Source organism: Pollachius pollachius (genome assembly GCF_949987615.1).
Source record: "Pollachius pollachius genome assembly, chromosome: 2".
In the NCBI taxonomy this organism is placed as follows: domain Eukaryota; kingdom Metazoa; phylum Chordata; class Actinopteri; order Gadiformes; family Gadidae; genus Pollachius; species Pollachius pollachius.
Genome location: NC_136935.1, coordinates 30,198,242 through 30,212,692, shown reverse-complemented (window position 1 = coordinate 30,212,692; position 14,451 = coordinate 30,198,242). Strand labels below are relative to the sequence as shown.

The window sequence follows — 14,451 nt, the reverse complement described above, 5'->3', positions numbered from 1 at the left end:
GGAGGGAGACAGTGAGTGAGCGGGTGAGTGAGTGAGTGAAGGAAAGAGCGATTAAGTGAGTGATTGAATAAGTTAAGGGACTGAAGGAGTAGGAGATGAGAGTGAGGATCCAGTGTTGTTTTGGGGCCTGCAAGTGAGGTGTAGGTGGACAGGTGAGGTGGGGGTGGTGCCAGCTACGTCTAAGGTGACCCAAACCCGGGTGAAAGCAGTGTCTGTGTGTGTGTGTGTGTGCCTAATCAAGACATAACAGTACCCCAGGCTATTTGTATTACGTGTGTGAGTAATTATAACAATAAACGGTGCATGTTTCAAACTTTCCAGCATCCTATAGCACATTTATGCATGTGTCTGTGTGTGTGTGTGTGTGTGTGTGTGTGTTGTGCACAGTGTGACCATTAGTAAAATGCATGCCATGCATTTTAATTACACTGTGGTTATTGTAAAGGGTGAGTGGGTGACAGCAGTGGCAACAGTAGCAACGTTAGTGTGTGTGTGTGTGTGTGGCACACGTGTGTGTGTGTGTGTGTGTGTGTGTGTGTGCGTGTGTACACAGAGTGATAGTAAGAGTGAGGATGTGGGCCTCAGAACAGAAGCACTTACCAAAGGACTCTGTGGTAAAAAAAAACAGATACAGAGAGAAAAGACACAGCACAGACAGGGCGTTACAATTGGACCATTGATCACATAGAGACCTTGACTCAGTAGAAACGCCGCGAACAAAACGGCTTCTCCCGCACCGGGATCGACTGCATCCAGTAGCCTGGCCTTCTTATGCCAGACTCATGTTGGACACCACACACGATCAATGTTAACGGTATTATTCAATTTAAAAGAAGAAAAAAAAAATGGATGATTTACTGTTTAACTGTTAAAATGTTGTCCTGATATTTAAAGTTATTCGAGTGGTTCATCGTTACGTTGACAATGGTAAAATCAAGTTCAAATAAAGGGGTCAGGGGATGTTGAGCCAGCAGTATGAACAGGGGGAAGCAGCGCGGGGCACAATCCAGTCATAAAGAAGCCAGAGTCGGGGGTCCAAAGAACAAAAAAGCAGGGGGTCAGTGGCGCGGAGAGGGGGCCCCCAGGGGCCGGGGGAGGGGAGGGGGGTGTTGGAGGAGGCAGAGGGAAGCTGGGGGTCCGGGGGGTTATCGCGGTGTAGCCTCACACACTACTATGGCTGTCGAAGTCAGCCGGGAAAACTCCTTCTGAAATTCCTCTGCAATGGCGCGTGAACGGAGAAGCCTCCACGCGAGCCGCAGCAGTGAGCTACGTTTGGAGAGGTCACTCCGACACCACAGTTCACCATCACCGCCATCCACCCCGTTAATAATGCATCCCCATATCATCTGCTTTTCATATCTGTATTGATCACAGGTAGCTTACTGGCTTAGGCGCACGCAACCTTTATGAGGTTTTCAGGAGGTGGAAGTAAGGCCGAACTTTAATGATGGTGAGCTGCTCGTAGGAAGACCTCAGGGAGTTGGAGGAGGAGAAATAAACAGATAGAGACATCGGAAGGGCTCAGGTGAAGGACGGAGGCCCCTGAAGAGCCTGCGAGGAGGTCGCGTCAGGACCGAATCGCACCGGTTCAGAGGAGATAAGAGGTGTGAGTGTGGGGTGGGCGGGAGCAGCTGGGGGAAACAGCCAATCACGGCGGCACAGGAGACCTGACTGGCAGGTAGAAGAAAGGAGGATATCCAGGGAGGCATTTAAGGCAAGGACAAGGAAGGAAGGGAAGAAGGGAGTAAGGAAAGAAAGAAAGAAGGAATAAGGAAACAAGGAGAGAAAGAAGGAAATAAAGAGAGAAAGAAGGACTGAGCAGGTTTTGGTAGCGCGGGGTTAGAGTTCAGCGTAGAAGGAAACAGACAGACGGAGCCGTGGTGGTTTACCTGAGCGGAGCTGTTTGATTCGCCCGTTGTTGTTGGACGTGTTGACGGGCAGGAAGTCCTTGAACCAGGTGATCTCGGGGTCGGGGTTCCCGCTGGCGGCGCAGAGCATGGTGGCGGTGCGGCTGCGCTCCACCACCTTCAGCTGGGGGCCCATGTCTATGATGGGGAACCCCGAGGGCAGCTGGTCCTCTGGGGGGGGGATGCAAAGACAAAGGTTACCACCACACACACAGGTTAAACCACACACACAGGTTACAACCACACACAGGTTACCACCACACACACAGAAACACACACAGGTTACAACCACACACACACATTACAACCACACACACAGGTTACCACCGCACACACACACAGGTTACACAAACGACACACACAAACTGGTTAAAACAACACACAAACACACACACACGCACACACACATTTGTTACCCTCACACATACACTGACGACAACAACAACCATACACACACGCACTGTTTACAACCACACACAAACAGGGCTGCACAATTAATTACATTTTTATCACGATGACGATATTGGCTTCCTACGATAAAATGTACGTGATCTCGCGATATTTAAAAAACATCTAATCCAAAATATAAAATAATGCATGCTCCGCAAAAGTGCTCCTTTACACATGCTGTCTGCGTGAGTCCAGCACAAACTGCATCGCGGCGCAAAGCCTGAAATCGAGTCTACTGGAGGCAGTCTGGACAAGGCTTGGCCCATACTTTGAAATTAAAGGAACAATATTAAAATGTCTGAAACAGCAGCAGTCGAAGAGCTCGTCCCTCGTCGCGGATCATCGTCCGTTATCTGGAAATATTTCGGATTTAGAGCAAGCGATATTAACCAGCAACAAACAATATGCAAAGAGTGCCGTAGAGTTGTGTCAGCACCGCAAGGCAACACAACTAATTTATTCAGCCACCTGAAAACACACCACAAAGCAGAGTATGACGAATGCATGAAGGCTAAAAGTGTTGCATCGGCCTCTAACGCGAGTTAGAAGTCCCACGTCAACTCAGACGTCCATAAAAGCGAGCCTGTAAAGCGCGACAGCGTATCCATCCAGGTCACAAAAAAAAGACACGCCAAGATCACCAATACAATCACATTCCATTTGGCCAAAGATATGTTTCCAATAAACACCGTCAGTAATGTGAAGCATAGTCCTGCTTTGAATTGTTCTGATTCTGTTGCCTTCTGTAATGGCATATTTATTTTAGCAAACCTTTATTTTGGGCACAATTTTATTTAGGTCAAAATCAAGAGATTTATTACAATGAATAAAGTGAAATCATTTTTATTTAGCTTCAAGGTCACATAAATAAACGACTTATTTACAAGTTTAACAAATCTTTTAAAATTTAAACATTGTCAAATCTGTGCCCTGTTGATTTAAGCTGGGGTTATTTATGCACAGATTTTTACATTAGCAGGAATGTAGCAGAATGGATCATGGATGATAAAGCAGTGTTATGTTGACCTGACCGTTCAATACAAATATTTGTCAATCAAATGATAAATAATAATTGTGGTAAATAATCGTGATATCAATATTGATCAAAATAATCGGGATAATCATTTTTGCCATAATCGTGCAGCTCTACACACATACACACACTGGTTACAACCAAAAATACACACACTCACAAACACAAGCACACACACTGGTTACAACGACGTATACACACACACACACACACGCACACACATACCGGTTACAACCACACACACACAAAGACACACAGACACACACACACACACACTGGTTACAACCTTACCACATACAAAATGGTTACGACCACACACAAGAACACACACACACACACGCACACACACACACACACACACACACACACACACACACACTGGTCCTAATGAGACAAACACACACACACAGAAGTCACAAAGCCATGTTCATATGAAGGGACCACATTCCTGGTAAAGGGTATAATGAGGAAGTCTTGCAGGACTTTTTTGAAATGTCATGCACTAGCTACTGCCTGCAGCGTGAGCTATGCCGTTTAGCTACGAAATTGGACCCAAATGAATGCATTTTTTTGACACAAGTCACACATTTAGCCGGATGTTTAAGTCAAGACAGAATAGAGATAAGTGCGGCAGGACTAAGCAGTTTGTTTACCATTTATTTTCCACCAGAAAGGGACATGACAAGACCCACAACATATTTGGATTGAAAGACCAGAAACTGTCCAATATCATCATCAGGGAGATGGAGCAGCGTGCGCCTAATGTACATAGCCTCCCCTCCTCCGCCCAAATCAAACGGATTACACACATCAAGTTGATTCAGTCAGGGGAAGAGACGGCCTTTCGGGGAAGGCGAGTCAAAAAGTGAACCCACAGAAAGCAGAGCCAATTAACATCAGCTGGGAGGGAGTGGTGTGATCCTGATAATTGGATGGGGCAGCTTCAGTCTAATAGGGGAGGGCTGGGTTAAGAAGCAGGGCCCTTGTAACTAATTCCCCCCGGAGGTGGTGCGGGAGGCATCCATCTCAATCATACTCAACAATTACCCATCTCTCAACCGCCAACGAACAAACGGCACAAATAAAAAACAAACTGTCTTCACTTCGGTGCTTTGAAGTGGCAAAAAAGGCCTCAGAGTTTGACTTAATATGTTGAATAGGAGATGTTGCATATAGACTAGTAGGGTGTGTGGGGTGTTTGAATGTGGGTCTGTGTATAGTATGACGTATGTGTAATGGTGGAGGGGGTATAATATCCCTATTGTTTCTCCTTTTTCTAAAAACGTTACCCAGAATCCAGAATCCTCTGTGACCCCAGGGAGCATCATTAACAGTAAATCCTAGCCCTGAGACTTGCTAATTCTGGCAGTGGCCCATTGAACCACAGCCTGACACGTCCGGAGACACTTTCTATGTGTGTGTGTGTGTGTGTGTGTGTGGCCTTTTAACCGCTCTGGTTTCAATCAATTGCAACGCCGACAAATGGAAACATGGACATATTAAACCAAAGGAACAAGATGAGAAGGTGTTTTTGAGTAATGGTGAGCCTTTCCTGTTTGTGTCTGTGTTTTTCTGTGTGTTCCGTGTGTATGTGTGTGTGTGTGTGTGCAGGCGTGCGTTTGCACGTGCATGTGTTTGCTCATAACACAATAGACTAGAATAGACTAAAGCAAGCCAATGCGTGTATGACCCATTAGCGAGCAGCATCCAAAGAGGGAGATGATAGAGAGATTCATAACAGAATCAACGCTGGAGAAAGAGGGTGGAATGAAAAGCAAGAAAGGGAAAATAAAGAAAGACAGAGAGAGAGAAAAGAAAGAGTGTGAGGCAGAGACGGAGCGACGCAGGGACGTGGACCGCTACAGCATGCTCATTCTCTCTGCTCTCATTATGCAAACACTCACTTCAAAGCTGCCCCTTGTAGGCAGGCATAATGCATTCTATTTCATGTACCTAGTGAGGGACACAGGAGCCAATGTGGAGGGCTACGACAGAGAATGTGACTAAGTATCATACACACACACGCACACACACACACACGCGCGAGCGCACGCACGCACACACACACACACGCACGCACCCGCACTTCTGTCACGCTCTGTTGCGTTCCTTCTTTTGCTTTTTTTTCTCCCTTTCCCTGTGCTCGTTCTACTCATTATGGTCTGTTGTTTCCCTTCATGACAAGACATGAATTAACAGCGGTAGATCCCGCCGCTCTTTGAAGACGCGTCGACGTGTCTCGCACACAGCAGAACAATCACACACACCGGGACAAGGGAACCTAGAGATATGGGCATGAACCTATACACGTTGAACACACAGCCGGGAACAGTGCATTAATAAATGCAGTCACATACACAGACATACACACACAAACACACACAGACACACATGCATAGCAAAGATTACTCACAAATATGCTCTACTGTTGCTAATGTGACAACTAAGTGGCATGGTATGAATTATCATTAGTATCCCTGTTAATAGAATATTGACTGGGCGAATGCGCACACAGACTCACACACACACACACACGCACACACACACACACACACACACACACACATACTCACACAAACAGTTATCCCGCGGGGACCCATCCATCAAGTAGACAGGTGCAAGCAACACCACTGCAACTTATCAACTAGGGCCTGTTTATTGTGTGTGTTTGACTGCACGCATGAGTGTGTGTGCATGCTTTTGTGTGTTTGAGAGGATTGTTTATGTGGATGCAATATAGGTGTGTGTCTGTGCACATGCAGTGCACAGTGTATACTAGTGGAGTGTTTGGGTTGCATGTATGTGTGTTTCTTTGTGTGTGTGTGTGTGTGTGTGTAAATATACTGAAGGTGTTTGTTTGTGTGTCTGTGTATATATAATGAATATGTGTTTATGTGTATTTGGGTGTGTGCGCGCGTCTGTGAGTGTGCGTGAGTATGTTTCAGAGGACTGCACCAGAACTGCTGAACAGCCATGAACCCCCTGAGGTCAGAGCAGATGTGTAACTCTACTCTCCTCCCAACCTCTCCCTCCTCCCGCTGCCTCCCTCCCCGCCCCCTCCCTCGATGATGGAAGCTCGGAAACCTTTGGCGGAGCGCTGTGTTTGAGTTGGACGCTGTCCGAATCTCAGCCGGCGCTGCTTTCCACATTGAGGAGGGACACATGTTATTTCACAGCTTCAGAGAGGAAGAAGGATCTTGCCTCACAATGATGGGAACTGCTGGTGTGGGAACACTGTCTTCTTTATGGCCGAGCCAAAGGCTACACACAGATGGCCGACATGGTCTTGTCATGGAGTCTGCTGTTGGAAAACAGCAGGACTCAGAGAGAGTATGTATATATGCCATTGGCCCGGGACGGTAAAGCAAAACCGACGTGCCCTACAATAACAGAAACAAGGTGGACCGAAGTCGACTCCATAAGCTGTTTGAGTGCTTCTGCACCTGCACACCCTGGAACAGCTTCCCTTTGGAGGAAATCCACACTTTCAGAAGGCTTCTTAAAACGCTTCAGCACGCCTTTAACGCCGTCCTCGCAGTCGGAGCCATGGGTCCGAGTCTAAGTGTAGGGACACCACACACCAGCACCGCCCTCCTCACCCACTGTAGACACAGCCCTGTGTGGCCGCACGTGCCCTCTGTGCTCTGTAACTCTGAGTGGTGTATCGAGCTACGCTGGATCTTAAGAGAGGATAAATGCATCCTTAAATGCACCGACAGTCATTAATGTTTCAGACTGTGCCAATCAAAGGCATTTACTCCATGCCAGGTTTTCAATTAGCCCGCGTCTGATCCCCTGTAATTAAGATGGCTGACCTTAACACTGGATCCCTTGCCGGGCCCTCCCGCGAGCCGCCCTGTCAGACAGTCAGTCAGACAGCCAGTCAGACAGCCAGTCAGTCAGGTAATAAGTGGCTCGAAGCTGAGCTGTACGTGGCCAGGGGGGACGGGAATTGAGAAGACTATCTGTCTGCTTTTGTGTGTGTGTGTGTGTGTGTGTGTGTGTGTGCGCGAGTGTGTGTGTGTTCCAGATGCATATGGAGGTGCACCACCGGTTTGCCTGCGTGCGGGTGCGTGTGTGCATGTTCGCAACTGCACGTATAGATACAATTTGTCTGTGTGTGTGGATGTATGTGTGTGTATGCAGGTTCGCTTGTGTGTGGCTTGTGGTTGTTTCAGTGTGGTTGTGTGCGTGTGTGGTTGTGTGTGTGTGTGTGTGGTTGTGTTTATGCGTGTGCAGATGCACTTGTACGTCAGAGAATATACGTGTGTACGGACCTTTGTTAGCGTGTGTGTGTTGGGGGGTGCACGTGTGTGTGTGTGTGTGTGTGTGCGTGTGTGTGTGTGTGTGTGTGTCTGCGTGGTTGACTCGAGGAGTGACTGCGTGTGTGAGTGACATTCAGACTGACTATCAGGGGCCATTAGGTGCTCCCAGGTGGCCTCTTATTCATCCACAAAACAATGGCTCCTCAGAGAAGCAGACAGAGGCTAATCACTACATAGAGAGCCTCTGTTTCAGATTGGGGGGAGACGGAGGGGGGGATCACTCCGTGCGTGTATGTTTGGATTCATTTGGGTGTGTGTGTATAGGCGTCCACTCAAGTGCACCTGTTCTCCGACAAGGATAGATCCTCCTCTTCTTACCGAAGGTGTCACGCGCGCAGCGGACACACACGCGCGCATCGGACACACGCACAAACACTCAACACAGAAATAATGATGGGGCACACACATGGACTGCATAACTAGACACAGCAACGACATACAGGCAGCCACCGTGTGACGGAGCCGGAGCTCTGTGGGCGGATGATACAGAAGCGTGCTGGAGAGGCAAACACAATGGTCTGATGTGAATAATTTAGATGTTGTTCTGTGTAGTGGCTCTAAGAGCCGGTAGACAAAGAGAGAGGGACAAAGAGAAAGGGAGAGAGAGAGAGAAAGAGAAAGAGAGAGAGAGAGAGAGAGAGAGAGAGAGAGAGAGAGAGAGAGAGAGAGAGAGAGAAGAGAGAGAGAGAGAGAGAGAGAGAGAGAGAGAGAGAGAGGCATTGGGAGAGATCAGAGACTGTAAGGGAGAGAATAAGAGATGGGGAAAGACAGACAGAAAGGGGAAAAGACAGACAGAGAGGGGGTTAGACACAGACAGAGAGGGGAAGAGACAGCGACAGAGCAAGATATAGACAGATCAGAGACAGTAAGGGAGAGAATAAGAGATGGGGAGAGACAGACAGAGAGTGGAAGAGACAGAGACAGTGAGGAAAGAGTAAGGGATGATAAAGAGAGAGAGAGAGAATGGGGAAGTGGGGCGGATGGAGGGGGGGTTAGAGAGTGACAATAGACTGTAAAGAACATGTAAAGCGGGCTGTGTGATTATTCATGGCCAAGCACCTACACTCACCAAGTCATTGCCGAGCATATAACTACATTATGCTCTACTAATGGACTCACACTAACACTAAAATTACCATCTAAAGAACACTACCTTCCCCCCCAGCAGCATCAACTTTCACATTAATGGACTTGAAAGGAAGATGATGTTACTGTATGCACTGATGCACAGGAGGCTACCACCGGCATCTTAAACATTCGTCAGATAACCATGCATGAATCCATTCATCTTCCCTTTGTCAGATATCCTTAAGGTTACAGGAACATCCCTCTCAGGGGGAAATATAGTTAGATAAATAAATACAAAATAGCACAGGTGAAATATAGATATATAGGAAGATATGAAGCATATCATTTAGAATGGTGCTATCACTTAAATACCAAAATTCTATGCTAGAATAAAATCGATTTAATTCACTCCCCGTGTATAAGCACATGCTGCGATGAACATGCCAGCTGCTTTGCAGACTACAGTACACCGCTGCAGGAAATGAGATAGCTCCACTGAGCTTCCATGGCGCACACACAAGATGACTGCATCTGCGTGTGCCTTTCTGTTTCAGTGTCTGTATTATGTGAGATACACACTCAGTCAATAACACACACGCGCACTCACAGAAACAAACGTACACTCATTCAGTCAATAACACACACACACGTACACACATGCACACACTCACTTAGTCAATAACACACACAAATGCAAAAATACGCACACGCACACACACACACACACACTGACCTCGGAGGACGGTGAGGCGGGTGGAGGCGGTGACCTCCCCGGCCGGGTTGGAGGCATGGCACTCGTAGATGGCCTCGTCCCTGGGGGTCCTCAGGGGCTGGATCCGCAGCACAGACCCAGACCCGTCGTCAAAGTCTATCACCTGGGAGAAGGGATCCAACACACTCAGAAACAACCAGACGCCCCTTCACCTCCCGTTGCTCAAAGAGAACCCATCAACAACATGCACCGGGTTCCCCGGGAGAACACCACACCGTCCCCCCCTATGTCTTTTTGTGAGAACTACACTAGGACTCTTTGGGGGATTAGAGGTGATTTATTTCTTTGATGCGCAGCGGGAGTCGCTCCTCTGTGCTCAGCCTTGGTAACTCCTAATCCGGGGTGTTATGGTGGCCGTGTCACTCAGAATCCCCCACAGTGATGAGGGAGTGGTGTGGGAACGGGCCGAGGAAGGGCCGGGAGAAAGAAGGGGTGGTCTCGCGGGCCGTAGTTCAGCCCTCTGGTCTCAGGTACACACATCGAGCTTCTTAGCCTGGCCGTCCGACAAGAGGCCAAGAAATGTTCTGCCCCGCAAATGAACATTTAATATAATTATATGTGAAAAACAACATTATAAATAACCAGATTATAATATTACAATGATCTTTACTGCCACGTTCTTTGATAACTGATTAATAGATCGGTTAAAGCTCTGTACAGCTTTATTATTGATTTCTAAATGCACATTTAGCTTTAAATGCAGAAGCAGGTCTAGGTCAATAGATCAACAGAAACGGCCCAGCAACTTTGGTCGGATACAGAATTATTTCACAGCTGCAATAAATTCCCCAAATATGTAAATACCCACTCAGATTCCCTGGCTGGGCAAGGGAAATATAACTTGGAAGCAGAATTGTAATCATTTATAAAAAAAAAGGAAATATTTAGCGAAGTGCCAAAGGGCCTCATTACAGTGGGCTGGTGTGAACTTACACCAACCTGGGCGGAAACTAGTCTTTAAATGTGGGAGGAAAGAATCTAGCGAGACTAAAGTGTGTGGACAGCGCTGGGGCTCGGGGTCTGAAAGTGGACTAAATGAAGATTATGGGCGGCTGGACTGACCTAATGAGGCCGCCTCACATCGAGACCTCCCGGCCGGGGAGTCAGCTGACACGTTCAAGCACTCAGGTCAAAGCTGCGTCCGTTTGGTTTGGACGGCACTCAGAACAGAGTCTCTTTCACCCAGATAAATCCGGAGTATTTTTCCTGGCACTTTATGCGTATGTGCTTGTGTGCGCAACGTAGGGAACTCTGAAATGCGAGTTGGGAAATTTGATGGGGTTCAGAAAGTGGCTCTCGGACCCTAGTGTTTCAGCTGTCAATCATCTGGGTCTGCTAATAAGGTCATCGAAGGGGTAGAGCAGTGTTTCCCCCAGCACTGTATGGTTAAGGCGGCCGCCTAACAACAATAGGGCCCCGCCTTGACTACCAGAGAGGTGCCCCCCCCCCAGAGAGGTGCTGAATGTGATCCAGGTGAACTTCACATAAAACAAATCTGCCAACAACCGGTCCGTCGTCGAGCAACAAACACGCCGTGGTCCTCACCTCAAACCTCTGGTTGCTGACTTTCTTGCCTTTCTTGTTCCACACGATCTTGGGCTGGGGGTCTCCGGAGGCCTGGCAGACGAAGGAGGACACCCCGCCCTGGACCCCTGTCTGGTCTTCTGGGGTTCGGGTGAATCTAGGGGGCGCTGTAAGGGACAGGGGCTTGGTTACTGTTGACACTGTTGATGCATGACATAACATGAGGGCTGTTCTGTCTCGTACATACACACTGGGTGTTCGAAAACATATGTGTGCTGGTATATTCAGTCCTACAGATAGCAAAGGGCTGTCTGTCTGTCTGTCTGTCTGTCTGTCTGTCTGTCTGTCGATCTATCTATGTCCCTATAGGTAGGACCATATATTACCATAACATCTATTGCACTTAAGCGCCCATTCTTTCATATACTGTATTGGCTGTGTAATCTGTCATCTGTGTGTTTAACGTCATATTAAATAGAATATCCCCGTTCAGCAGCGAGAGTGGCATATAGGATAGGGGATGTAAAGGAGTGGAAACAGAGGGGAGGGATGACAGAGAGAAGGAGATAAAGACCGATGAGAAAGCCTTTTCCCATGGTTTTGTATATTCATATAAATGTGTGTAAGCCTGTGCCTGTGTGTGTGGGTGTGTGTGTGAGTTTGTGTGTGTAGTGTACACGCTTTTGTGTGTTTGTGTGCGCTAAACGGCTGAGCCTAAAGGAGTATATGCACAGAGAGCCATCTCACAGAGAGCCATGCCTAGAAACCTGTTTTGCCGGGGTGTGTGTGTGTGTGTGTGTGTGTGTGTGTGTGTGTGCAGGAGGGGTGCTGCTGTTGTGCGTGTGTCGCCATGTTTCCCCTGTCACTCCACCCTCTAAAGGAGCTTAATATTTCTGTGCCATAAAGGATTAATGAAGACTTACTCCTGACATGACCACTAAAGCCCTCGTTCCAGGGACGCCAACAATATCATAACCGCGGCCTCCGCAGGATTGTGACATCATGACATCCAAAAGATTGTGCCCGTCAGTCACGCCACGTCACCGCCAGGCCCTCCTAATGGCATCCCGGCCAAACCAGAAAATCCCTACTTAGGGGCTTACCTCCCTCCGCCCGGACAAAGGGACAGAAATTGCTTTTTGCCGTATAAAAAAAATAATAATAAAAAAAGGAGAGACAGAGGAACACTAAGCTTCTGGGGGAAGACGACAGAGAGAGAGAGAGAGAGAGAGAGAGAGAGAGAGTGTATGTGTGTGTGTGTGTGTGTGTGTGTGTGTGTGTGTGTGTGCGTGTGTGTGTGTGTGTACATGAGAAGAGAGAGGGAGAGGGTGAAAGAGGGGAAAACTGAGAGACTTGGAGAGGCTGCTGAAGCAGTGGATGAATGGGGAAGTTTAAAGAACTCTGCCAGCTTGGCTGATCAAACCACCGGAACAGTCTCTCCAGGCATTTAGCATGTAGCCTTTAGCTTGGGCGCACTCTCGCTGAGAGTGAAAACAATAGCAATTTAGCACTTTTGACTAGTTTAATTAATGTGTGTCGTGTCGGCACAGAATTTCTGAGAGTTTTTTTTACCATAAATAGGTGAATTGTCCTATAAGTACTTTAGGCAATTCCTTATCTCAAAGACCAGAGTGCCACTGCTATTGTTTACATTTGTGTCAGGCACATTTAGGCCATTTTTACATTTTAAATTCATAAATTATGTTTTACTCTGTGTTGTACATTAGTAAAGAACTGGATACATACGGAAGTTGAAACTGGTAATGTATTGGATTCATGGGGAGGTTGAAACTGGCAAGGTAGTGAATGGATTTGGAGGTTTAAACTGACTGGTACTGGATGAATGGGGACGCTCAGAGGAACAAACCGAGAAAGGTGTGATAGAGAAGATTGGATGGATTGAAGCACTACCACAGACAATGGATGTGAGTGTCAGATAGAGAGGGAGGCGAATGAGAGATGTAGAAATTGAAAACAGCGAATGAGAGAGGGAGATAATATGATAGAAAGGGATAATACATAGTAGAAAGGAGGGAGAGGGGAGCAGGAAGGGGAGCATTTTTCAAATATATCTATCTTTACTTCTCTGTATATGTATATATATATATACAAATATAATTATTGTTTTAATTTATTTGTTTAAGTGTATTTTTATTTTTAAGTAAATGGCAAAATGTGACAAAGATCTGTTAACATATTTTTTTCTCAGGCTGGGGGGAGAGATGGAAAGAGAGAGAGTGCACACTGATGGGGTCATGTGATATAAAGCATATTTAAAGAGCGAGAGAGATAGAGAGGGGACACATACCACCAAACAATAAAACCAGATGACCAATCCTTTATAACCTACTACCTATTAAGGACCCCCTTGAAAATGGGATGGTACATCTCAAAGGGCTATCCTTGAAATAAACAACAAAGAAACAAAGAAAGTATACTTCCAATTTTGTGTGCATGTTTGTGCGTGTATGTGTGTGTTTTGGTGGGGGGGGGGGGTCCAGTAATTCGATTTTAAAGTTATTAAAGGTCCAGTGAGTAGAATTCAGTAGCAACTAGCGTTGAGGTTGCAACCAAGTGAATACCCTCCCTCCCTTTCCAACGGCTGCGCTGCCCTGCACTGGCTTGTATTGTGTAAGGTTCTAGTAGGTATTTACCCTTAGGCAAATAAATCATACTCGCACCAAGGTTAATTTTTTATGTCTCCAGCCAGTGAATAACTTAACCATTTCAACCATTCACAATTTTTTTTTTACCAACTTTCTCCAAAAGGGTGAAAGCCTGCGTTCAGTGATATAGAATAGGGAAACTACCTCAAAAACTACCGTCTCCAAAACATGGCAGCATTAAAGAATGCACAGAAGCTCACCCTTATCCCCCTCATCCACAAACTGCTGTTCGCTACACTATTTACAGATGGATAAAAGTCAAAACTGCTATATAATTGAATCTTTTAAATACATAGGATCTTTAGGTGGAAGAACCGAGCATGCTTGTCCTCACTGGCTATATGAGGCACATCCGGCAGAGGGTTATGATTCTAGGACACATATTGTACAACACAACGGTGTGTGTGTAAAGGTGTGTGGATCTACGTCCAACGTCTTTCTAAAACATGCCGTTTGGTTGATGGATATTAAAGTTTGTGCATGTCATTGTGTGCCTGCACGTGGGTGTGTGTGCTCCACTCTGAGTGAGACAAGCAGGGAGAGAGGGAGAGGGAGAGAGGGAGAGGGTAAGGTAGAGAGAGGAAGAGAAAGTGAGAGAGAGGGAGAGCGAGTGAGAGAGAGCGAGAGAGGGACGGATGGAGAGAGGGCGAGCTACAGAGAGATAGAGGGTGGGAGGGAGAGAGTGAGGCACAGGGAGAATGAGTGT

General features: G+C 46.9%; 1 protein-coding gene across 1 annotated transcript in view; it reads right to left on the bottom strand.

Moving 5' to 3' along the window:
• LOC307092166 (receptor-type tyrosine-protein phosphatase delta-like) overlaps positions 1-14,451 on the bottom strand; it is a gene marked incomplete at its 5' end in the record, with an annotated part of 70,351 nt that overhangs the window by 45,005 nt on the left and 10,895 nt on the right. The window contains 3 exons of the mRNA XM_079759070.1: positions 1,890-2,078; positions 9,517-9,658; positions 11,101-11,246. Coding sequence (XP_079615196.1) covers positions 1,890-2,078; positions 9,517-9,658; positions 11,101-11,246 — 477 coding nt within the window. The remainder of the gene's footprint in view (positions 1-1,889; positions 2,079-9,516; positions 9,659-11,100; positions 11,247-14,451) is intronic.